Source organism: Hyperoodon ampullatus, assembly GCF_949752795.1.
Source record: "Hyperoodon ampullatus genome assembly, chromosome: 10".
Lineage (NCBI taxonomy): Eukaryota > Metazoa > Chordata > Mammalia > Artiodactyla > Ziphiidae > Hyperoodon > Hyperoodon ampullatus.
This window is the reverse complement of record NC_136923.1, coordinates 56,987,013-57,010,773: the sequence shown is the minus strand read 5'-3', so window position 1 is coordinate 57,010,773 and position 23,761 is coordinate 56,987,013. Positions and strand designations below refer to the sequence as shown.

Below are 23,761 nucleotides of genomic sequence, written 5' to 3'. Positions count from 1 at the left end.
TGATTGGTCAGTTTATATTTTCTATTTCTTCCTGGTTCAGTCTCAGAAGGTTGTGCTTTTCTAAGAATTTATCCATTTCTTCCCGGTTGTCTATTTTTTTGGCATATTGTTGCTTGTAGTAATCCCTTAACGATCCTTTGTATTTCTGCAGTGTCAGTTGTTACTTCTCCTTTTTCATTTCTAATTCTGTTGATTTGAGTCTTCTCCCTTTTTTTCTTGATGAGTCAGGCTAATGGTTTATCAATTTTGTTTATCTTCTCAAAGAACCAGCTTTTAGTTTTATTGATCTTTGCTATCATTTCCTTCATTTCTTTTTTATTTATTTCTGATCTGATTTCTATGATTTTTCTCCTTCTGCTAACTTTAGGGTTTTCTTGTTCTTTTTTCTCTAATTGCTTTAGGTGCAAAGTTAGGTTGTTTATTTGAGATGTTTCTTGTTTCTTGAGGTAGGATTGTATTGCTATAAACTTCCCTCTTAGAACTGCTTTTGCTGCATCTCATAGGTTTTAGGTCGTCGTGTTTTCATTGTCATTTGTTTCTGGGTATTTTTTGCTTTCCTCTTTGATTTCTTCAGTGATCTCTTAGTTATTTAATAGCATATTGTTTACCTTCTATGTGTTTGTATGTTTTACATTTTTTTTCTGTAATTGATTTCTAGTCTCTTTGCGTTTTGGTTGGAAAAGATACTTGATACAATTTCAATTTTCTTAAATTTACCAAGGCTTGATTTGTTGCCCAAGATATGATCTATCCTAAAGAATGTTCCACGAGCACTTGAGAAGAAAGATTATTTTGTTGTTTTGTATGGAATGTCCTATAGTTATCAATTAAGTCCATCTTGTTTAATGTATCATTTAAAGCTTGTGTTTCCTTATTTATTTTCATTTTGGATGATCTGTCCATTGGTGAAAGTGGGGTGTTAAAGTCCCCTACTATCATTGTCTTACTGTCGATTTCCCCTTTTATGGCTGTTAGGATTTGCCTTATGTATTGAGGTGCTCCTATTTTCGGTTAATAAATATTTACACTTGTTACATCTTCTTGGATTGAACCCTTGATCATTATATAGTGTCCTTCTTTGTCTCTTGTAATAGTCTTTATTTTAAAGTCTGTTTTGTCTGATATGAGAGTTGCTCCTCCAGCTTTCATTTGATTTCCATTTGCATGGAATATCTTTTTCCATCCTCTCACTTTCAGTCTGTATGTGTTCCTAGGTCTGAAATGGATCTCTTGTAGACAGCATATATATGGGTCTTTTTTTTGTATCCATTCATCCAGTCTGTTCCTTTTGGTTGGAGCATTTCATCTATTTACATTTAAAGTAATTATCGATATGCATGTTCCTATAACCATATTCTTAATTGTTTTGGGCTTGTTATTGTTGGTGTTTTCCTTCTCTTTTCTTTCCTGCCTAGAGAAGTTCCTTTAGCATTTGTTGTAAAGCTGGTTTGGTGGTGCTGAATTCTCTTAGCTTTTGCTTGTTTGTATAGCTTTTAATTTCTCCATCGAATCTGAATGACATCTGTGCTGAGTATAGTAGTCTTGGTTGTAGGTTTTTCCCTTTCTTTAGATGTGTCATGCCGCTCCCTTCTGGCTTGCAGAGTTTCTGCTGAAAGATCAGCTCTTAACCTTATGGCAGTTCCCTTGTATGTTATTCGTTGCTTTTCCCTTGCTGCTTTTAATATTTTTTTTTGTATTTAATTTTTGATGGTTTGGTTAATATGTGTCTTGGCATGTTTCTCCTTGGATTTATCCTGTATGGGACTCTCTGTGCTTCCTGGACTTTATTGACTATATTCTTTTCCATACTAGGGAAGTTTTTAAGGATAATCTCTTCAAATATTTTCTCAGTCCCTTTCTTATTTCTTCTTCTTCCTGGAACCCTATAATTTTTCTTTTCTTTTTTTTTTTTTTGAGGTACGCAGGCCTCTCACTGTTGTGGCCTCTCCCGTTGCGGAGCACAGGCTCCGGACGCGCAGGCTCAGCGGCCATGGCTCACGGGCCCAGCCACTCCACGGCATGTGGGATCTTCCCAGACCGGGGCACGAACCCGTGTGCCCTGCATCGGCAGGCGGACTCTCAACCACTGCGCCACCAGGGAAGCCCTGGAACCCTATAATTTGAATGTTGATGCATTTAATGTTGTCCCAGAGGTCTCTGGGACTATCCTCCATTCTTCTCATTCTTTTTTCTTTAGCCTGCTCTGCAGTAGTTATTTCCACTATTTTATCTTCCAGGTCTCTTATCAGTTATGCTGCTATTGATGCCTTGTAGAGAATTTTTAATTTCATTTATTGTGTTCTTCATCATTGTTTATTTGCTCTTTCATGCTTCTAGGTCTTTGTTAAACGTTTTATGTATTTTCTCCATTCTATTTCCAAAATTTTGGATCATCTTTACTATCATTACTCTGAATTCTTTTTTTTGTTTGTTTTTTTTGTGGTACGCGGGCCTCTCACTGTTGTGGCCTCTCCCGTTGCAGAGCACAGGCTCTGGATGCGCAGGCTCAGCAGCCATGGTTCATGGGCCTAGCGGCTCCACGGCATGTGGGATCTTCCCGGACTGGGGCACTGTGCTACCAGGGAAGCCCTGAATTCTTTTTCATGTAGCTATTTCCTTTCCATTTCTTTGGTCTGGTGGGATTTTACTTTGCTCCTTCATCTGCTGCGTATTTCTCTGTCTTCTCATTTTGCTTAACTTACTGTGTTTGGCATCTCCTTTTCGCAGCCCGCAGGTTCACAGTTCCCGTTGTTTTTTGTGTGTGCCCCCAGTGGGTAAAGTTGGTTCAGTGGGTTGTGTAGGCTTCCTGGTTGAGGGGACTGGTGCCTGTGTTCTGGTGGATGAGGCTGGATCTTGTCTTTCTGGAGGGCAGGATCGTGTCCGATTGTGTGTTTTGGGGTGTCTGTGGAGTTAGTATGATTTTAGGCAGCCTCTCTGCTAATGAGTGGGGTTGTGTTCCTGTCTTGTTAGTTGTTTGGCATGGGCCGTCCAGCACTGGAGCTTGCTGGTCGTTGAGTGGAGCTGGGTCTTAGCATTGAGACTGAGATCTCTGGGAGAGCTCTCACTGATTGATATTACATGGAGCCAGGAGGTCTCCAGTGGTCCGATGTACTGAACTCGGCTTTCCCACCTCAGAGGCTCAGTACTGACACCCAGCTGGAGCACCAAGACCCTGTCAGCCACATGGTTCAGAAGATAAGAGAGAAAAAAAAGAAAAAAAGAAAAGTAAAATACAGTAAATAAGTTATTAAAGTAAAAGATAAAAACAATATTATTAAAATAAAAACATAAAAAAGTAATAAAAAAGAGTAGAGCAACCAAAGCAATAAACAAATCCACCAATGATAACAAGTGCTAAAAACTATACTAAGATATACATGAATTTCAGAAACTTATCAGTCACATACAGCAAACCCCAAGTCTACAGTTGCTCCCAATGTCCACAGCCTCAATTTTGGGATGATTTGTTGTCTATTCAGGTATTCCACAGATGCAGGGTTCATCAAGTTGATTTTGGAGATTTAATCCGCTGCTCCTGTGACTACACGGAGAAATTTCCCTTTCTCTTCTTTGTTCGCACAGCTCCTGGTGTTCAGCTTTGTATTTGGCCCCGCCTCTGTGTGTAGGTCACCCTCTGGCATCTGTTCTTCGCCCAGACAGGATGGGGTTAGAGGAGTGGCTGTTTAAGGGGCACTGGCTCACTCAGGCCAGGGGGAGGGAGGGTATGGAATGCAGGGCAAGCCTGCGGTGGCAGAGGCTGGGGTAATGTTGCAACAGCCTGAGGCGTGCCGTGTGTTCCCCTGGGGAAGCTGTCCCTGGATCACAGGACCCTGGCAGTGGTGGGCTGCACATGCTCCTGGGAGGGGAGGTGTGGATAGTGACCTATGCTTGCACACAGGCTTCTTGGTGGCTGCAGCAGCAGTGTTACCATTTCATTCCTGTCTCTAGTGTTCGCGCTGATAGCTGCGGTTCACGCCCTTCCCTGAAGCTCGTTTAGGCGGTGTTCTGTATCTCCTCTCCTCGCGCACCCCCAAACAGTAGTCTCTTGCCTCTTAGGAAGGTCCAGACTTTTTCCAGGACTACCTCCTGGCCAGCTGTGGCGCTCTAGCCCCCTTAAGGCTGTGTTCACGCCGCCAACCCCAGTCCTCTCCCTGCGATCCGACCGAAGCCCGAGCCTCAGCTCCCAGCCCCCGCCCGCCCCGGCAGGTGAGCAGACAAGCCTTTTTGGGCTGGTCGGCACCGACCCTCAGTGCAGGAATCTCTCCGCTTTGCCCTCTGCACCCCTGTTGCTGCGCTCTCCTCTTTGGCTCTGAAGCTTCCCCGCACCCCCACCCCCCGAGCCTCTGTCTCCACCAGTGAAGGAGCTTCCTAGTGTGTAGAAACTTTTCCTCCTTCACAGCTCCCTCCCACTGGTGCAGGTCCCGTCCCTTTTCTTTTGTCTTTGTTTTTTCTTTTTTCTTTTGCCCTACCGAGGTACGTGGGGATTTTCTTGCCTTTTGGGAGGTCTGAGGTCTTCTGCCAGCATCAGTAGGTGTTCTGTAGGAGTTGTTCCACATGTAGATGTATTTCTGATGTATTTGTGGAGAGGAAGTTGATCTCCACGTCTTACTCCTCTGCCGTCTTGAAGGTCCTCTCCCTCCTCTTCCTTTTCTCCCGTCATCTTGTTTTCATTTATATTCATCTATTCTCCATGAAAAATATCAGATGTTTGCTTTCATTGGGAGACTGTGATGGGCTCATGTAACACACACACAGAACACACATGAGAGGCCTTCAAGTCAGTGCCTAGATTTGTGCTCTTGCTCTGTCACTTACCGTTGTGGGCTGAATTGTGTTCCCCCAAAGGTCATAAGTTAAAATTCTAACCTCAGAATGTGACTGTATTTGGACTAAGGGCCTTTAAAGGGGTGATTAAGTTAAAAGAGGCCATTAGAGTGAGCCCTAATCCAATCTGACTGGTGTTCTTATAAGAAGAGAAAATTTGGATACACAGAGAGACTCCAGGGGTGCATGTGCACAGAGTAAAGGCCATGCAAAGACAGAGCACGAGGGCAGCAGTCTGCTGCCCAGGGAGAGACCTCAAGAGAAACCAGACCTGCTGACCTTGTTCTTGGACTTCTAGCCTTTAAAACTGTGAGAAAATAAGTTCCTGTTGTTCAAGCCACCCAATCTGTGGTATTTTCCTATGGCAGCCTTAGCAAACCAATACATTTAATATCTTTGCAGAGAGATTCAACCAATACACTTAATATCTACCTCATAGAGATTTCCACATCTCAGAGAGATTTGGAATGTTACACATCAGCTCTGAGTAACTTTTTGTTACTGAGAGTTTTTCTAAGGATCAAATATGAAATGTTGTAAAAAGATATATATATTAATTGACTTCTGTGTAACTAGGATGGGCATGAAGAGGAACTAGATGGTTATGTATATGAACACTCATTTTTGAAGTTATTTATGAAGGTATTTGTAGTCTCATTGTCATTTTTCATATCTCTAACATTTTGAAAGCAGAGTGTTTGTATTTTCTACTGGAAATTCTGAAGTTTCAATAACTCTCATTTAAGAAATGGTTTTGAATCTTGTCACTATATCTGAAATATTATGTTAGAAATTTGATTAGGAATTTCTTTTGCAGTTTTGTACTTATAGCTGAGGGTTAAGATTTGAAATACGAATGAAGCATGTTTTACTCTAGTCCCTAAATTATCTCCAATCTATGATTAGGACTGTCAAAATGCTGCAGAATACAGCTGTAACTACCTTCTTGTTGTTTGGAAAGAGTAGAATGCACTTGGCACGTAGTCACATTTATTTCTTTTTATAAACTAAGTACAAATGAGCACAGACTTAAAATACAGATTAAGAAGCTCAAATCTGTTGCTGTATAGCTTATTCAGTTCCACAAATACAATAGAAAGATGATAACAAGATAAATTGCAGTAGTAGAATATAAAGCTGAATTAGCCTACTAAAAGCAGCCAAACATCAATTTTTTTTTTTTTTTTTCGGTACGCAGGCCTCTCACTGTTGTGGCCTCTCCCGTTGTGGAGCACAGGCCCCAGATGCACAGGCTCAGCGGCCATGGCTCACGGGCCTAGCCGCTCCGCGGCATGTGGGATCTTCCCGGACCGGGGCACGAACCCGTGTCCCCTGCATCGGCAGGCGGATTCTCAACCACTGCGCCACCAGGGAAGCCCCAAACATCAATTCTTAATTAAGAAATGTTATAGACCCTGAAATTTCAAGTGGGAAGACCAGTCAGCTGGCTACAGAGACACTTAATGGTGTAGCATTATCTGGGTCAATTCTTATTAGCCCGTGTCCTTACACGAAGCTTTTGAAGGCTCAGAAATTCGATCTTATCAACATCTCAGTTATTCTTTCTCAGAAGAGTTCATACTTTCCAATAAAGCTAAAAAGCTAAAGAGAGACTGATACAGAGTCACGAAATGCCTGCTTAATCTTTGTATAATAAAAATAAATAATAGTTAAGAGAATATCATTTTCTTTGTCTATGGTCAAGCTCCATGGAAAATCAAATTATAATAGTTATATTTATCACCACATCATAAGATAGCACACACCTACATACTTATAAAATACTTATGCAGCCTCTTGCCTTTGAGTAGTGCCTATGTGAGCTTGAGGGTGGGGCTGTCTGCATCACTAGGAAGAGAAAAACTATCTCTACAATGTTTAAGAAGTCTTGATTTTTAAAGATTGATCAAATACATTGTATTTAGCTAGAAAGAGCAAAGAAATTAAAAGTAAAAATTAACAGTGCATCTCTACTTAGTATAGGAAAATATAGTATCAAGCAGAAACTAGGCATATTTACCAGACATTTTACAATGATTTCTCATAAGTATGAAAATTAATTTATACAGAATATATTTGCATTCTAAATACTGTAGTCTAAACAGTTTAGTAATCAAATATGCCTTTAAGTTAACTAACCAATCCAGTGATACTTTTTAGGTATAGTATATACATTTATAAATTGTGGTTTCTACTAGATCCTTTCAGTATTATAAAATAGTATTTGATTACTTCTCATTTGCATACTTTTGCTTATGGATTTATATGTGTGTGGATGAGAAATTTCCTCTTCCCAGCAGTCCCTGCAGTTAGGTATAGCAAAGAGATTTCTTGGAAAGTATGACATTAAGTTAGTGATGATTCCACCTCATCCATTTTGTTTCCCACAGATTAAGAATGAGGCCCAAGTAAATCTGCTACCTTCTTAAACATCCAGACCACAGTTTGAAAATAAAAGTTATATATTTCTTCTCATTCGGTATAAATACATGGCAGCTGTTATCATGCTTAAGCTTCAACTTATTGAAGGCAGTAGCCAACTCATTAAAGATCGTTTCTGCTGGATAAGGAATGTGTAAGACATCAGTTTCTTTGTAATGTATTTTCACTTTCCTTTGAAGTTTCTTGTCCTGCCAAAATTTCCATTTCCTCCTGCAAGTGGATTTCAACACCTGATGTCTGTTTGACCTTGTTGTGTTTGTACATTTTACCTTCCACCACCCACAGGTTCTGAGATTGACCATACACTTTCCTTGTAATTCTGACACCCTTCCATTGGGTGGCCTATTCTTACTGTCCCTCTCCACCTTTAAGCCCCCACACAACACTCAGAATTTCTCCTCAATATGAAAGTGAGAAATCAGGAAGTAGAAATGCACAATGCACTATCATCATTGACAGTTTGGGAACTCAAATTGAGGTCAGAGTGAGGGCAATAAATGGACATCAACTTCTTTCTTCAATCACAGGAAGTCAGAGGTGATGATGAATGTAGCAGCTGGAGAGAAGTAATCATGTTTTCTACATGTATTGCCTCTGCTCAGCTTTTCCTGTAGTTTGGTACATTCTGTTTTAGCTGATATGTACAGACTAGGAGTCAGACAATTCCTTTGCACAACCTGAAAGTACCCCAGTTACTTGGACATTTCATAATACTTTTCATAATTCATCTTTAAGTCAGTATGCAATACTTTCTGTAATAAACTATGTTTTAAATAATGAACCGAAGCTTTTTTCTTTTTTTGGTATCTAATTCTTTTTAGGAGTCATCTCTTTTTGTTTATATTTTATTGAGTAATAATTTAAATTGAATACTCTGGGACCCAATAGGTTCCACTTAAAAAATAGTTGTATCAGAATTTGTGTCAGAAAAGTAGTAGCTCATCTTACACATAATAACTGTAGAATCTTTCTTTCATGTGTTAAATATCAGAAATCCATTTTGTGAGACTGTTTTACACTGAATGGGGTAGGTACTGCTCATAAATTGGTATTGGGTTGACAGTAATCCTTATTAAAATTGCTGTGAAGTGCAAATCACCTAGTATTAAACATGAGCCCCTTACCTTTTATAAAGAGTTTAAACAAATATAATGTAACAATCGTAGTTTGGTTGTTTTTAAAATAGCTATTGATTATATTGAAGGACCCACTTGTTCCTTGACTTCTGATAAGTTGAGGGTCTCCATTGCAGCTACCACTCATTCTTAGTCATTCATTTGCCTGTTGAAGTCCCCGTCTTTTGAGTGTGTTCCCTCAGCAATGTAGATTTCCATTGTAGATTTAAAAGATAAACTGCACTCAAGTTTAACTCTTAAGCACAGCCCAGTGTAAGAGTCAGCAAATAGCAGTAAGATACCGTGAAGTGAGCCTGATAACAACCAGATGGTCCTCTTCATTTAGGTCCTGAACTTTCACTTGACTTTCCATTATCGTTTCCAATTCTTCTTTGGCTTACAGATTGTCTCACTCAATTTTTAATTTCTCTAGCCCTTATTTTCCCACGGTTCTGGGGGCTAAAATTCTGAGGTCAGTGTGTCAAGCGGGTTGATTTCTTCTCAGGCCTCTCCTTGGCTTGTAGGTGGGTCTCTCTTTTTGTGTCTTCTCGTGGTCTTCCCTCTGTGTGTGTCTGGGTCCTAATCTTCTCTTTTTATAAGGAAACTAGTCATGTTGGATTGGGGCTCACCTTTTAACTTAGTTACTTCCTTAAAGACCCCCTCTCCAAATACAGTCACATTCTGAGATACTGGCGGTCAGGACTTCAACATATGAATGTGGGTTGGTGGGATGACATAATTCAGTCCATAATGATGGCACTTTACAGTATTTTAATTTGCCAGAAACCAAAAATGTGTAAAGCACATGTTTGTTTGAACTTTGAAACAGCGCAGTGAGGAACCAGAGTTATAGTGAGGCCTAGTTACCTGCTTGAGGCCTCCTGTCTGGTAGAAGGCAGAACTAGAGCCTGGGCCTTCTAATTTGAACTTCTCTACCTTTTTCGCTCTGTGGTACTGCAAACTGAATTTGTTAATTGTACAGATAATTGAACTTGATAATTGTACAGATAATTATAATATTATAAATAATAGAACTTGATAATTGTACAGATTTTTGAATGCTTGGGTGTATTAGATATGCATATTTTGGATCTTGATCTGTAAAACTCAGTCAGATTTCTGCTGTACATTCCCCTAAGATTTATTTTTAGTAAAGAATAAACCTTATTTGCAGTATTGAGGATTTGTAACCATTTGGTCACTGCCAGTGGAACAGATGTGGTGGGGGAGGGATAACACAGAACCGCTGACTCTATTTCTACTTTTCTCACAGTTGTTACAAAGTTCAGTGTCAGAACAGCCCGAACCACTTTGGCAGTCCTGGCTCATGAATCGCTAGCTCTCTCCTACCCCATCAGAAGCCCTGTCAGTGGGTTAACATTTTAGTAGTTAATCATTCTGATTGGTGAGAGTTGATTCAAGCCTGCCATGAGTCTGATGACTCTTTTTTCTCTTATCTTTCCTATTAGCAGTGCCTAAATGTCTCTTATAGACCCTGGAAATCATTCTTTAGTCCTATGATTCTTTCTCCTCATATCTTATGAATGTCTTGAGTATGTGACTGTTTCAAAGCTTTCTATATCTACAAAGATACAAATGATCACTTGCATCACTTGAATATCCTGCTTTTAAAAGATACAAATATGACTATGTTTAAAATTTGTAAAGAAGTTATTAAAATTCAAAGGGCAAAGTTTGACAGATGATTGTGACAGATATATTAATGTCTACCTTTTTTAAGCATCAAAATAATAAAAATATTTTCTTTTGAAAGTTGGCCAGGGATACTTTGCCCTGATCCTTTTAAAGGGAAATATGTGACCTATGACCTGGATGGAGACGTTGAACAGTATCACATAGAATTCCTGGGTGATCCCCATTCAAGATCATGGATAGATGCAACGTTTGTTGGACATTGTAGTATCACATTAAAGGTAGGTACAGTAACATCAAGACTTTGTTCCTCTTGCACTTGTTTTTAATTATAGCCATCTTGTCTCAGATCCTAAAAGAGATATAATTTTTTACTTTTACGTTTATATAAACAAAATAGTATGTACTATTTGTTTAAACTCAAATATTTGTATTTTTAAAGCAGTTTTTTCAAAGGAAGTATGGATATAAAAATAGCCATGAGGTAGTTTTAAATTTTATTCCTCTAATGGCAATATAGTATAAATCAACTGAGGACTCTCCATAATTGCCTTTTGAAACAGTTTTACGATTCCATCATTTGGTAATTTTTTAATTCTCTTGAGAAGATTCTAAGTTATAGCCCTAGCTCACAGGGAAGATTAATTACGGAATGCAACCAGATTTTTCAAATTTCAAACAGTATTTCATTATACTAACTCCTTCAGTATTTTTTGATTCTTTTTAAACTTTAAATCACACACTACAATTAATGAATAGATTCAATTCTCAAGTTGATGAGAGTAAGTGAATTGGACCAGTTTTCCTGGGTTTGGTTTAATTGTTATAAATTAATTCAATTATCTGTATCTATATTCTAATATTGAAACTTTTCATCTACAAACCATGCTTTCATTAGAAATCTGATTAAAAAGTAGATGTCAGAAATGTGAATGCCTTTGACTCAATTTGGATGGTTCTTATTTTAGAAGTGAGAAGTATATATATATTCAAATATACATATACATGTATGTACATTTAAGGCATGCCATTTAATCCACAGTATAAGTAAATCTGTGGAAATCTGAGGTACTTGCACATGGACTTCTACTATTTCTCTGGCATAAACAGTACCTTTGTTCCATTCAGCTTGAAAGCAGCTGGAAGGGAAGGCTGTTTCAGTAGAAATATTTAAGTATGGAATAACATCACATACATTCATTTCATGGTAGTTGTGAGCCAGTCATTTTAGTATGAGGCACCTTCTCTGCTCGGACATTTCGGATGTGTCCCTGGGCACTTCTGATGGCAACCACAGAAGATAGGAAGGAGTGTTCTCCCTTATGTGCCCCTCCCCTTTTCTAAAAGATAGGGAAACCTAGCTTCTCATGAGGCAGAAATTAGAATCTTAAATATATGACAGTGTGTTAAAGAGCAGGGCATTCTTAAGAAACTGTATTTGAACATACATAAAAAATCAAAGTGTATTTTTAAGTTGTCTGAAGTAATGTTACTCTCAGGATTTGAGTTCTGTCAGGATAAATTTGAATAGTCTGATTCCATTGAGCATACCATTAATCCCTGGGACAAGGAAAAAATCTGACGCAAAACAAAACTAAACTCAAGAATCAGGAGCCATAAGGTTTTAACCTTCTGAAAACATTAAAACAAACAAATTCTTGCAAAGACCAGGAATCCAGGGCTGCTTAAATTAAATAGGCTCCTAAAGCAAGAATCAGAACAGAAAAAAATAAAGCATTTGTTTCACCTCTTCTGTCCACTACTCCCCCAGCTGGCTGGTTGCTCTGGGTGGATAACTCACTGGGTGACCACAGGCTCTGGGACAGGCTCTCTCCTCTACTGTCATACATGGTGTCTACCTACAGGCTTGTGTCTCTTACTGTCTTCTTGTTTGTATCTTTCTTCACTTCCTCTCTTGGAGCTAATATAATAGGGATGCCTTCTTCTGTGGGTCTCTTCATTCAAGGCTGAAATTTTAGTTCCCCTTTACCTCAGATTCAGCTGGCACATGCCCGGCTGCCCTGCTATGCTCCGATTCCCTACTCCTGGCTATCTAAGAGTCTCCACTTGCCAGGAAGGAAACTCACAGATGATTAAAGCCTCATTGCCCCAATGAGAAGTCAAGAAACAGAAAGCAAAGAGGTCAACTGACAACCAAGATAGAAAAATGGTCAAAATGGTACATATGAGAAATTGTTTGAAAATGAATAATATCAAACTATATCCCTTGGAGATGGAGATAGTATTGACTCCAACGTGCAGTTCAATTGCCTAGACGTCCCAGGAATTTAATCTGTTATGGTCCTCTCTGCACTGGAGCTCCTACTTCCTCAAATACTGTCTCTACACTGTACCAGGTTGATCCAGATATTAAATTCACACCCCTGCCCCCATAAAAATATCACTTACACAAAAATAAATAATGTGTATTAGACAATGTAGACCTTCTTAAAGATTTTTGTAGAAGAGATGGAGAACGGTTGCACATTGCATCTGTTGTCTGAGCTCCTTTTCTAAAAGTAGACAGAATGATAGGCATATACAGCTCTCACGGTTTAAGCTGACTATATCTTACTTCATATATATTATTTCAACATTACTTTCTCCTAATTTGTGTAAGCTTAGTTTAACAAATGATTAAATAATATTTCAGAGTTTTCACTGACTGTGGACTATATTTTGCAGTGTGTGTTTTACTGTGGGAGAGAAATAAGCTCTTCTAGAAAGACATATGCATTTATGAAAAAATAAAATATTTTTTAGTTTTAGATTCTGAAAATGTTAAGTCTTCTCTTTTAGTTCATGTTTGTCTAGTTTTTTCTTTTATTTTTTTTAGTAGTCACTGAAAAATTGATATGTTTATGGGACCAGTGACTTATTAATTTTCTTGTTGACAGCGCAACAGAGCTCTGTCACTGTGGATGAATATGTATATGAATATATAGGTGATAAGCTTTTCCCCAGTAAATAAAATTACTCATCAATATATTGGGATATACTTCAGAAAAAAGTTGAAGGCAATATTTAGATTTTGTATTTGTAATTTATATTAGTTTACTCATACATTTTATTTTTTCATTTACTATAAAATCAGTTGTATAAAGATAGCTGAAATTCCCTTCCCCTTTTAAAGAAACCTTGATTCTCTTATGGTATATATTCAAAATACATGTCACTCTGGTAATTACTTAGAGAAAATAGACATCAACATGTGCTAGATAGCTATTTAAGAGTTGATGCATGGAGTACAATTCTTTCCCCAGTTAGCACAAATGTTGTTTCTTTTATATTTAGTAGGTACATGTCTGCAGAATCCATTATTTGCAAGTTTATTTCTTTGCTTGATAGACTACATGACTTAGTTTAGTATTTCTTAAGCCTGGCTTTGCATTAGAAGGCTTTATAAAGCAATGACAGCAACCAAAACACAACAATGCCTGGGCTGTACTCTACTGGATCAATTAAATCAGAAGCTCTTGGAGTAGGGCCAGGCCTCAGCATTTCTAAGTCCCTCAAGTGAATCTGTTTGTATCCCAGAGAGAGAGAACCACTGACTAAGTTTTCTCAACTTGAGGCGTCAGACTTTTGTTGGTTTAGCTCTACTAGTGCAGTAATGTAACTGTGGTCATGGCTCACTGTTTCACGATGCCTTTCTCCTACTTCCTTTGTTAGTCTTTTACTCTGGTTTGCCTGGAGATGATGCTGACTGCCATAGGTTCACATGTCTAACCCAGAAGTAAGAGTTTCCCTGAACACAGCCTTAAAGTCAATCTTGTCATTCAACATTGTACATAATTTATAGATATTGCTGATAAAGCTGATGTATAATTTAAATGTAATATGTATAGCATGTTTTAGTTGATCATCTATAAGTTATATAGAGTCATTATAATTTTTATTGGACATAAATTGTGTACTCCAACCAGTGATCGCTTGGCCTACAATTTTCTAGTTCTTTATACTGCAAGAAAATGTAAGTAGTTCACCCCTGATGCTAGGAGGCTCCTGTGGTAAAATTTAGGGTTTTTTTCGTCCATGATGTGAGTGGATTTTTTTGTCTATGTATTTTAACAGTCTGCTCACTACTGTATGGAGGATATACCTGTAGATGTGTAAGCATTTCTTTGGGTACCAGATGTCATTTGGGTATTTACCCATTGTATTATGGAGCTGCCTCTGTTTTCCAGGGATATGAAAAGGGAGCAATGCTGTATTGCTAAACTTGAGCTCTGCAATTCCTAGAATTCTGCTTCCTAATTGGGGTGGTCATTAATACTGTTCACCAAAATGTTGCAGGTTACTGCCTTCCTGTTATAAAGTAGAGATGCACATTTGATACTCTTGAGGTGGGGTGAGACCAATGAGTTGTGAGTGAGTGATGAATATCTGAGCATATGACTGTGTCCAGTGCAACATCCTCCAGAGTTCTTTCTTTCTCTGTGGCTCTGTGACTGATAATTGAAATTTTGGTTTGCTACTCTCTCAGCCCAGATCCCTTGATCACTCTTAGCAAAGGCCTCCACTGCCAACAAATAACAGATCTGCAATGTGAAGAAGATATAGGCCTCACTTTAAGCCCCTAGGATTATTCTAACAGATACACTAATGATACTACAGAGGATGTTACAGTTCTTTGTAACCTGTATCTTTAGCAGGACCATTCCTGAAGCTTCAGTACTCTTCAGAATACGGCCAAACGACTGAAATCACATTACTCTTAATTTTTCCAGTCTGTAAGTAGAACTAACACAACCTGTAGTAATTTATCAAATAAGTTGATTTCTTTTATGTATTATGATAAACATATGATAGAAATTACCAGCATTGATGATACATTGAATCTAAATTTGGTCCAGTAAATATCCTCCAGCAAAGGGCTCTGATTGTCAGTATGTACTGCAGTGACTCCAATAACTAAACAAGCCTATAAATAACAATCATGTAATTGAACCCCTGCTACAGGCCAAGGATTGGGTAGATCCTTTTATAATAATATAACACAATAATATATAATATGTATATATAATATAATAAATATAATATTTAAAGTCTCATAGCAACCCCATGAAGATAGGCATCATCACTATTGACATATGGAAGAAACTGTGATTCAGGCTTCATGTCTAGCCCAAGGTCAATCAGCTGCTAAGTGATGGGGCAATGATTAGAATCAGGAAGTCTAACCCCAAGGTCCAATTCTTCTCTTCTATACCTTGCCAATTTACATATACATAAGCAATAGTTTAATTTATTGTTGAATGTTTTACCACATTGAAATGAGGAACATTTTCACCTTTTAATTCTAATATACATGTTGAATGATGGCAGTTTCTGGTAGACTTGTTTTTTATTTACTGCTTGATGTTCCCCTTTGGAGGAGGACTAGTGACCAAGCAGAACTCTTGATGTTTTCAAATTACATTTGCAGCAGTCGTTTGACAAGTGTGTCTGGATTAACATCTATTTGAGCAAGTGTTTTGCTTCTAAGATTTATTAGGATCCAGATTCTAAGAATGTAGTTTATAATAAGGATTAGCAAATTAGCTTATAACTAGATTATCAGGCAACATTTCACTCTTAGAGTAATAAAGTGAAACTGGATACAAATCTATTGAGCCAGCTCTCAGTGGAAAATCACATTTGCCAAAAAGAAAGTGTACATGTGTATATATGTGTGTGTTTTTGTACCATGTTCCTGCTGGAAAATAATCTGTATAGCTACCAACCTCTCAGCAAATTTTTATCATACCAATTCCATATTTGGTATAAAATTTGCTATAATTTTGGTATTATTGGATTAAGATTTTTTTGTTTGTTTGCTTGTTTTCTAAGCATCCTTTAGTTTTGGCCTGGAGAAAGTTTAAGGGAATTAGAACATGTTTTTATAACTGTGAACTATTTGGGATAATCTGCCAAGAAAACTTTTGTAGTAATGTATTAGGAAAAGAGTGAAGTTGTCATAGTGATTTAAAAAGGCAGGCTCTAGAGCCAGGTTCTTTGGGTTTGAAGGTTGGCTGTGCTACTTACTAGACATTTGACCTGAGGGAAGTCACTTACCTGTTACAAATTCCACACACCTCATCTTAAAATGGAGGTTATGATAGTATATGCCTCATAGAGTTGTTACAGGTTTAACTGAGATTATACATGTAAAGCACTTAGCACAGTGCTTGTCGTATAGTAGGCTCTTAATAATAGTAGTAATAGTTCATACTGTCATTGGAAGTACAGGAGAAATACATAGTTACATTACTTATTTCCTCTTCCTAGAAACCCACATCTACAGGAGAGAGTACCAAAAAACAAAAAAAACAAAAAAAAAGAAACCCAATAACAATCAGGTGGATAATAATATATTTTCTTTTGACTAAGATTATGTGTGAAAAATGACATGATTTTAGTGTTTTTTTTATCAGCCAATACATTGCTCCCAGAAATTGAGTGGCCATTGCTGCCCTGCTTTTCTAGTTTAGTGTAAGCAAAAGTGCTAAGACCTTTTGAAAGTAGGAGATAGGTTAGAGCCTTCTTAATCTGAGTACTTGGTGAATGAATAGTCCCTAATATCAGCAATGCCTCAAGATACTTTAAATTTCTTTGATGGAATTTGGAAGAGACTAGGAAATATTATCTTTCAAGTTCTTGGCAACTGAATAAAACCAGCTTTTTCCCATATCTCTCTTATGTCTTTAGGATTTACTTACGATTTCGATTTGTATATGCTGACTTTGCTGCTCCAAATTAATTCTTGAATTTACCTCTGTCATCTCTCGACTTAATCTCTTATGAATTTAGATATCTGAACTTGTATTGAAGTTAAAAGTCCAAATCCAAATAATATGACCAACTTTACTCAGTTGATAAAGGAAGGAACAGGTGGCTACCTTTCCCATCATCAAATGCATGAAAAATGTATTAAGTCAGCTAGATTTCTCATATTGACTCCTCAGTGGAACAACAATAATCTTTCCTAGAAACATTTAGCCTTATATAACCTTCTCAACTTTCTAGAAGTGCTTATTTTCTGTTAAAGAAACCAGAGTCAGATCATTGTCTTTAAGCCAAAATACAAGGCTCACTAAATTGCCTTCAGGGTCATATCCCTTATGAGTAAGGCATCCTTATATAATGAGTCTTCTATGTTGAGGTTCTTAAATTAGTAAACAGTTGCAGAGTAACTTTTTGGTACATTCTTCCATTAGGGAACGATGAAGTCCAAAACTCAGAGCCATATAACTGAAAGTGTACAATTGATAAATTAACTGTTCTTTAATTTCTCCACTTTAAAAAAAAATTTCTTCTAACCAATTACCAGGAACAGTCTGTGATTCAGACAAAACCCTAAACAATGCAGATTGAACTGACTTTGAAAATAAATTCCAGAGTTACCACTTCCTCACCATTTTGTTCAGCTCACAGGATGTGAACTGATTGTGTCACATATTTAACCATCCTCTTCTCCTGGCTCTCCCACCTGCTTGTATGATTCTATTTTTAAACAGAATCCGAGCATCTGTCTGTAATAAATATGACATTTGTTTTCCCATAAACACATATTCCCTAAAAAACAAGCAAATGTGGAGTAGAAAATAGCAGCCAAGTATGTTAACTGTCATTTAGGCTCAGGTCTTGATATCCATTCATACCGTTACTTAAAATCCTTTAAGCCAATCCTGACGTTTTTAAGGCTCAGAGCAAATGAGCACATGGCTGATATAAACCCATCTCCCATTTCTATTTAACATCCGCAGGTGGAGTAGGCAGCCTGGCTAGAGCTGTGGGAGACAGCAGCCCTGGAGATAAGCACGGGCCTTAAAAATTATCTATTGACCCAGTGCTCACTTGCTTCCTGTGCTTTATTTCATCAATATATTACTAATACTTTTACAGAACAATGAAATAATTTCTTGTGGCAGACTTAATGATACATTCAGTTTTGCAAAATAAAAATTCTACAACTTGAAATCAAAATATGTAAAATACTTTAAACTGTACACAATAAATAAAATTAAGTTTTTTTATTTTTTTAATTGTGCTAAAATATATGTAACAAAAAATTTACCATTTTAACTGTATATCCAGTGGTAATTTAAGTTTTTAACGGCTGATTAATAATCCTAGAAAAAATTTTCCTAAGAAATGTAACTATGACCTGGTACAGAAAATGCCAGATGGTAGTTTCTGATCATTTTCAACACAATTTATTTCTTATGATAATGACCTACAAGCTCTTCATAACACCATCTTGGAGATTTGTGCAACAGAATGCCTTTTGGTGAAATATCATTTTATAGTCATTGAGCCCGTGAATTCTGGAGCCAGGTTGCCTGTGTATGAATCCCAGCTCTATCACTTACTGGCTGTATGAACTTGGGCAATGTCTAAACTCAGTGCCTCAGTTTCTTTATGTGTAAAATGAGGATAATCATAGTACCTACCTTGTAAGCTTGTTGGGAAGTAAAAAAAGTTGTTTGTAAAGTGCTTCAAACTGTGCCTGACACTTAGTACTAAATAAGCATTGGATAAATTAGTAAATAAAAATAACAATGGACTCTTTAACAGTAGAATTCCTTTGGACATAAAGTACACACTCAGTCAACTCCTCCCTATTATAGGTAGAGTTTCTGTCTCATTTTCTTGGACTGCAGAGACTAAATGATAAATGTTTATATTCTGATCATTTATGACATTGATAACCAACATTTGAAAATGCTTTACATTTTATAAAGTACCTCTTACATATGCTATCTCATGTGATCTTCATTTATTGTTAAGAAAGTTAGGGCTCAGGTTAAGTGACTTGCCTGAGGTCACATAGCAGCAGAACTGGGACTGAAGCCCAGGTCTTCTGACTGCAAGCCCCAGGCTTTTACATTATATGTCAGCCTGCTTGAGGCTTACATTGGACCATCTGTTTCTAATCTTCATAAGCATACCAAATTCATAATAAGCTCTCATCTATAAACTGGAAAATCACAAAGCCTTTCTTATTGGTCTCCTGCTGTTAATTCAGCCAGCTTGATTAATTAACTTAACCTTTAACCAGGGCTTTTCAAAGTTGGACAAAGACGTGAAAGCTCTCTTCACGTTTAGTGCATTGATTCCCAGCCATAGATTTTGGGCCTCTTCGTGGCTGTCATTAAAACCTAGTATTTATTATTTCATTCCCTTGTAATTCTCTTAGAAGTAATTGGTTACTATTAACGTTGTTAATAGTTAACAACGTTAACTATTGATGCCAGGGTTTGTTTTGTTTTTTTGTTTTACTCTGTTTTTGGTTCCCAAACTTGCTCATCATCACATTCTCCCATAGAGCTCTTTAAAAATATATATTCCTGAACCTGCATACTGGGGAGTGTGCTGAGAATCTCTACAGTTCCTCAGTGAATCTCAAGAACCACTGTATAGCATATTTTCTCACCATAATACCTATTTTCTGGTTTACTAGAATTAGCTAAAAAAGAGATATATGAAACATACATTATTATGTTTACTTTGTGAAATTTATGAATGTATTTATGAGTTTGTGGTGCTAAAGAAGCCACGCAAATCTTTAGCAAAATTGTGATGTTAGATTCCCCTGTCCCTTTAATTAGTGTCTCTCTTTGGTGGTGACTGATTGTCTCCCTGCTGTGATATCTGGAGCCCTCTTTCCTTCTCTCCTTCTCTCAAAATCTGGTTTCAGGTCCACACACTAAATGACAACTGTATTGGTTGTATAAAAATTGTTTTCTAGGGGCTTCCCTGGTGGCGCAGTGGTTGAGAGTCCACCTGCCGATGCAGGGGATGCAGGTTTGTGCCCCGGTCCGGGAAGATCCCACATGCCGTGGAGCGGCTAGGCCCGTGAGCCATGGCTACTGGGCCTGCACATCTGGAGCCTGTGCTCTGCAACGGGAGAGGCCACAACAGTGAGAGGCCCGCGTACCACAAAAAAAAAAAAAAAAAAATTGTGTTCTAAATGATGTCAGTCGAGATAACAGACCAGCCTAAAATGTTAGACTAGGTCTTCTTTAAAATCAACATGCAGTGGCTGTTTATCCATCTTGGTAAGAAAAGAACTTAGATATTCAAAATACTTAGAAAACATATGTTAAAGTCTAGGTTAATAAAGAGCTTATCTAGTAGCCTGTGATTTTTCTGATTTGTCCATTGGGGCTGTTTTACCTAAAACTGCTTGGCTTCCTTCCCCTTCCCCACATCAAGGTTCAGCATATGCTCAGGCCCTGGCATTGGTAATTCCCAGTGTTTCAAGCCAAGTAATGGAATCACACTGTAAAGATTTGACTCTCACATTTTCTTATTCTTTCTTTTCTGCCTAATTTCTCTCCTAGTGCTCATTGCATTCTTGGTATTATCTTTCAAATTGATGTAAAGGATCAGACTAAACAGAGCTAGAACTTTTTTGGGGGGTGGTGGGTGGTCAACTTAACTGGTTCACACTTTCTAGTGGTATAGGAAGTGGGGGACCTAAGTTATTTTGATCTTAAAATCCTGCTGAGTTAGAGTAAGCAAATTCCTATTTATGATTTCAAAAGCATTATTGCTTCGAGTGTTCAATAATTTGAATGAGCTGTCTAAATAATGCAGAACCTGTGTTAAAGACAGCAGGTGAGAAGGGAGACAGGTGTTAGGAAGCCCAGGCGTGTGTGGTTCACAGGGGTGGCTGTGACTATCTTCTAGTTGGCATCAAAGGAATGGGAATGTTCTTACTGTCGAGATTACTGGTTGCTGTTGGAGAAATCCAATTTAAGGAAGACAAGATAGCCTTGTGATTAACTTTCTGTTGGATTGCTTTAAGTGAAAACGATAGCTTTGGCCCGATAGTAAATATTTAGAAGGGTGCGTCATGGGTAGAGCCAGCGAGGTGCACTGGAAGCTTGAATGTATAAATAGCAGCAGTCAACATGAATCCCCAGGCAGAGGACTTTATAATAGGTGGTGGTGTTGATCCTCAAACATTTAGGAGAGATGTATTACAAAGGAAAATTATTCTGTATTTCTTTAGGTTATGAAATCTGTGACTAATCTTCCCATGTTTTTAAAGGCATATTATAACTTAAAGTAATGAAATAACTTAAAGTAATTGTCAATATTTGAAGCCATTTCAATGAATTTATGAAGCCCAATAAAGCAATCTAGGTACTTATGATTCCAGTTTTCCAGATTTTAATAGATGCTCAACATTATGTCTGAAAGATAAATTTTCTGAATTGTAAATACTTTTATTTGCAGCTAACTTTTATGTCTATATAATCAAAATTTGAATTGATAATTTTGGATAGTAAATGCTATATTGTACCTACAGGATTTTAGTGAGGCTCTACTGTCCCCCCAAATAGGTCATATTAAGCGTTCGATTGAACTTAGTTTTAAAATTAAGTACTATTTTTTACATAACATTCAAAGTACTTGAAATTAGGCCCACTTTTTTTTTCAAGAAAAAATGCCTCTAATATCATAGGATAAATCAGTGGCTCATGAAGTACTTTAAAGATCTGCATCCTTATAAAAAATGAAGTTTAATATCATCTTAGTAGTCATATCACCATATTATAATGCTAGATAGTCATCATGCTTATACATTTTTCTTTTACCTTTCTAGGGATAATAACATAATTCAGGATTGTAGCCCAGCCTTTTAGTTTCATCCCCAATTTCCTGTCTGGGCTTTCCCCATGCCACCCTGAATAAAAAATGTCTATTTATAATACCCAAAATATTTACTGAGCTCCTATTATTTCTACCAATTCTAGGCTCTGAAGTGATCAAAACAGACAAAATTTAAATGCTGTCACGAGACTTATAGTGGGATGAGACACATAGTTAACAAGTAAATTTTTTTAAAAAAGATATGGTATGTTAGTTGTTGACGAGTGCCATGGGGAGAAATGAAGGGAGAGCCATAGGCAGGTAGAGTGAAGGAGCAGGGTTCCCAGGGGTGGGGAGGAAAGACTCCACCTGCAGAGTCTGTGCGCTAGGAAATCCTTCCCCACAGCCAGCCAGATACCAGTGGTCGGTTGATAATAATTCTTGTTTTGATTGTATTTTTCCCTTTCACTTATTCCAAAAAGTGGTCAGGCCCCTCATGTTCTCATGTCTCAGGGGCATTTTCTGTTGGGATCTAAAGCAGAGCTTGCCTGTCTTGACCTGAGTTCCCTGAGGGTGGGCAGTAATGGGAACAGGGCAGGCAGGAGCAGCTAGTCAGGGAAGAGATTCCCTCAGACACGGAAGAGGACAGAGGTCTGCCGGTGCCCTGGGGAGTGGAGCACCTTGGAGAAGAAGAGCACGAGGTGCACCAGGAGGTTGAAGCCACGCTGGCAAGGTTCCCAGCCTTGGAAAGGATCCTTTGGACCAGGCATGGCAAGGAAGCTGTTCGATTACCTGACTTCAAGGGACTTGAACAAAGATGTTATTCATGAAAGCCTTAAGGGTTGAGGAGTAATGATCTGTCCTTGCTCTTCGGGCACCATTTATTCCCTTCCAATTTACAGGAACCTAGAGATAGTAAGGGGTGGCCCAAAAATGGGCAAGATCAAATTTCTTATCCTTGTTGGACAACGGCTGTCACATTCAGTTTTATTTAGCAAAAAGAAGGTAATGTGACATTGCTTACACATTTGAGTTTGAGAAGTGAAACTTATCCTGCTACAGCTCCAGATGATTATATCTTGATTAATTTTTATGTGGAGAAGCAATCTTAAAATAGAAAGCAACAGATGATATGAATTTCTGCCAGATTGCAGATTTCTTTTTACTAGCCTTATTGGGTGGACAAATACATAGATATTCTTTTCTTTGAATGTGCCACTTCGTATTAGTATATGGTGATAGCACACAGCATGCTTAGTGAGTTAGAAGTTACTGAGAAGGGACATTCAGCCTCCTCCTCAGACCCTAGGAAATATGAAAATGGTGCTGAGGCTCTCAGTCAGCCAGTGATGCTTGATTGGAACAAGATCACGTAGGAAAGTAGTTTACAAACTTCAGTTTTGGATACAGCTAGGAATTTTCTCAGACATAGGGTACTATCTTTCCCTGCCTAACCATCTGTTTAGTCTCAAACCTCGTCCTTACTCCAAATATTTACATGCTTATTCATCTATCAAGAACACATCTATCAAGAATTATCTTATTTATGCTCATAAATTCACACAAATTTTTAGACTATATGTCTTCCTTCTCTTTCTATGATGATTATTTTCCCCCTCCACCCTAAATTTAATAAAACTGATTGAGAAAATTCAAGTTGCCAAAGCAATGTAAACATAATGAAAGATATGATATTCCCTCTTTTTAAAAAAAATTTTGTTTATTTTATCATTATTTTTTTGGCTGTGTCAGGTCTTAGTTGCGGCATGCAGGATCTTTGCAGCACGCGGGCTCTTCTTTGCAGAGCAGGGGCTCCTCTCTAGTTGTGGTGCGTGGGGTTCTCTCTAGTCGTGAACGCGGGCTCCAGAGCACACGGGCTCATTACTTGGGGTACGCAGGCTCTCTAGTTGTGGCGCGCAGGGTCCAGAGCACGTGGGCTCTCTAGTTGTGGCATGCAGGCTCCAGAGCCCATGGGCTCTGTAGTTGCCACACGCAGGCTTAGTTGCTCTGCAGCATGTGGGATCTTAGTTCCCCGACCGGGGATAGAACAGCGTCCCCTGCATTGCAAGATGGATTCTTAACCACTGGACCACCAGGGAAGTCCCTGATATTCTCTCTTGAGATCAAAGAATTTACTGGAA

The 23,761-nt window shown here is 38.1% G+C and overlaps 1 protein-coding gene across 2 annotated transcripts in view; it reads left to right on the top strand.

Moving 5' to 3' along the window:
* Positions 1 to 23,761, top strand: part of ZCWPW2 (zinc finger CW-type and PWWP domain containing 2) — a gene marked incomplete at both ends in the record, with an annotated part of 92,531 nt that overhangs the window by 4,131 nt on the left and 64,639 nt on the right. For both annotated transcript variants that reach the window (XM_079713518.1, XM_079713519.1), the window contains one exon: positions 10,156 to 10,315. In XM_079713518.1, coding sequence (XP_079569644.1) covers positions 10,156 to 10,315 — 160 coding nt within the window. The remainder of the gene's footprint in view (positions 1 to 10,155; positions 10,316 to 23,761) is intronic.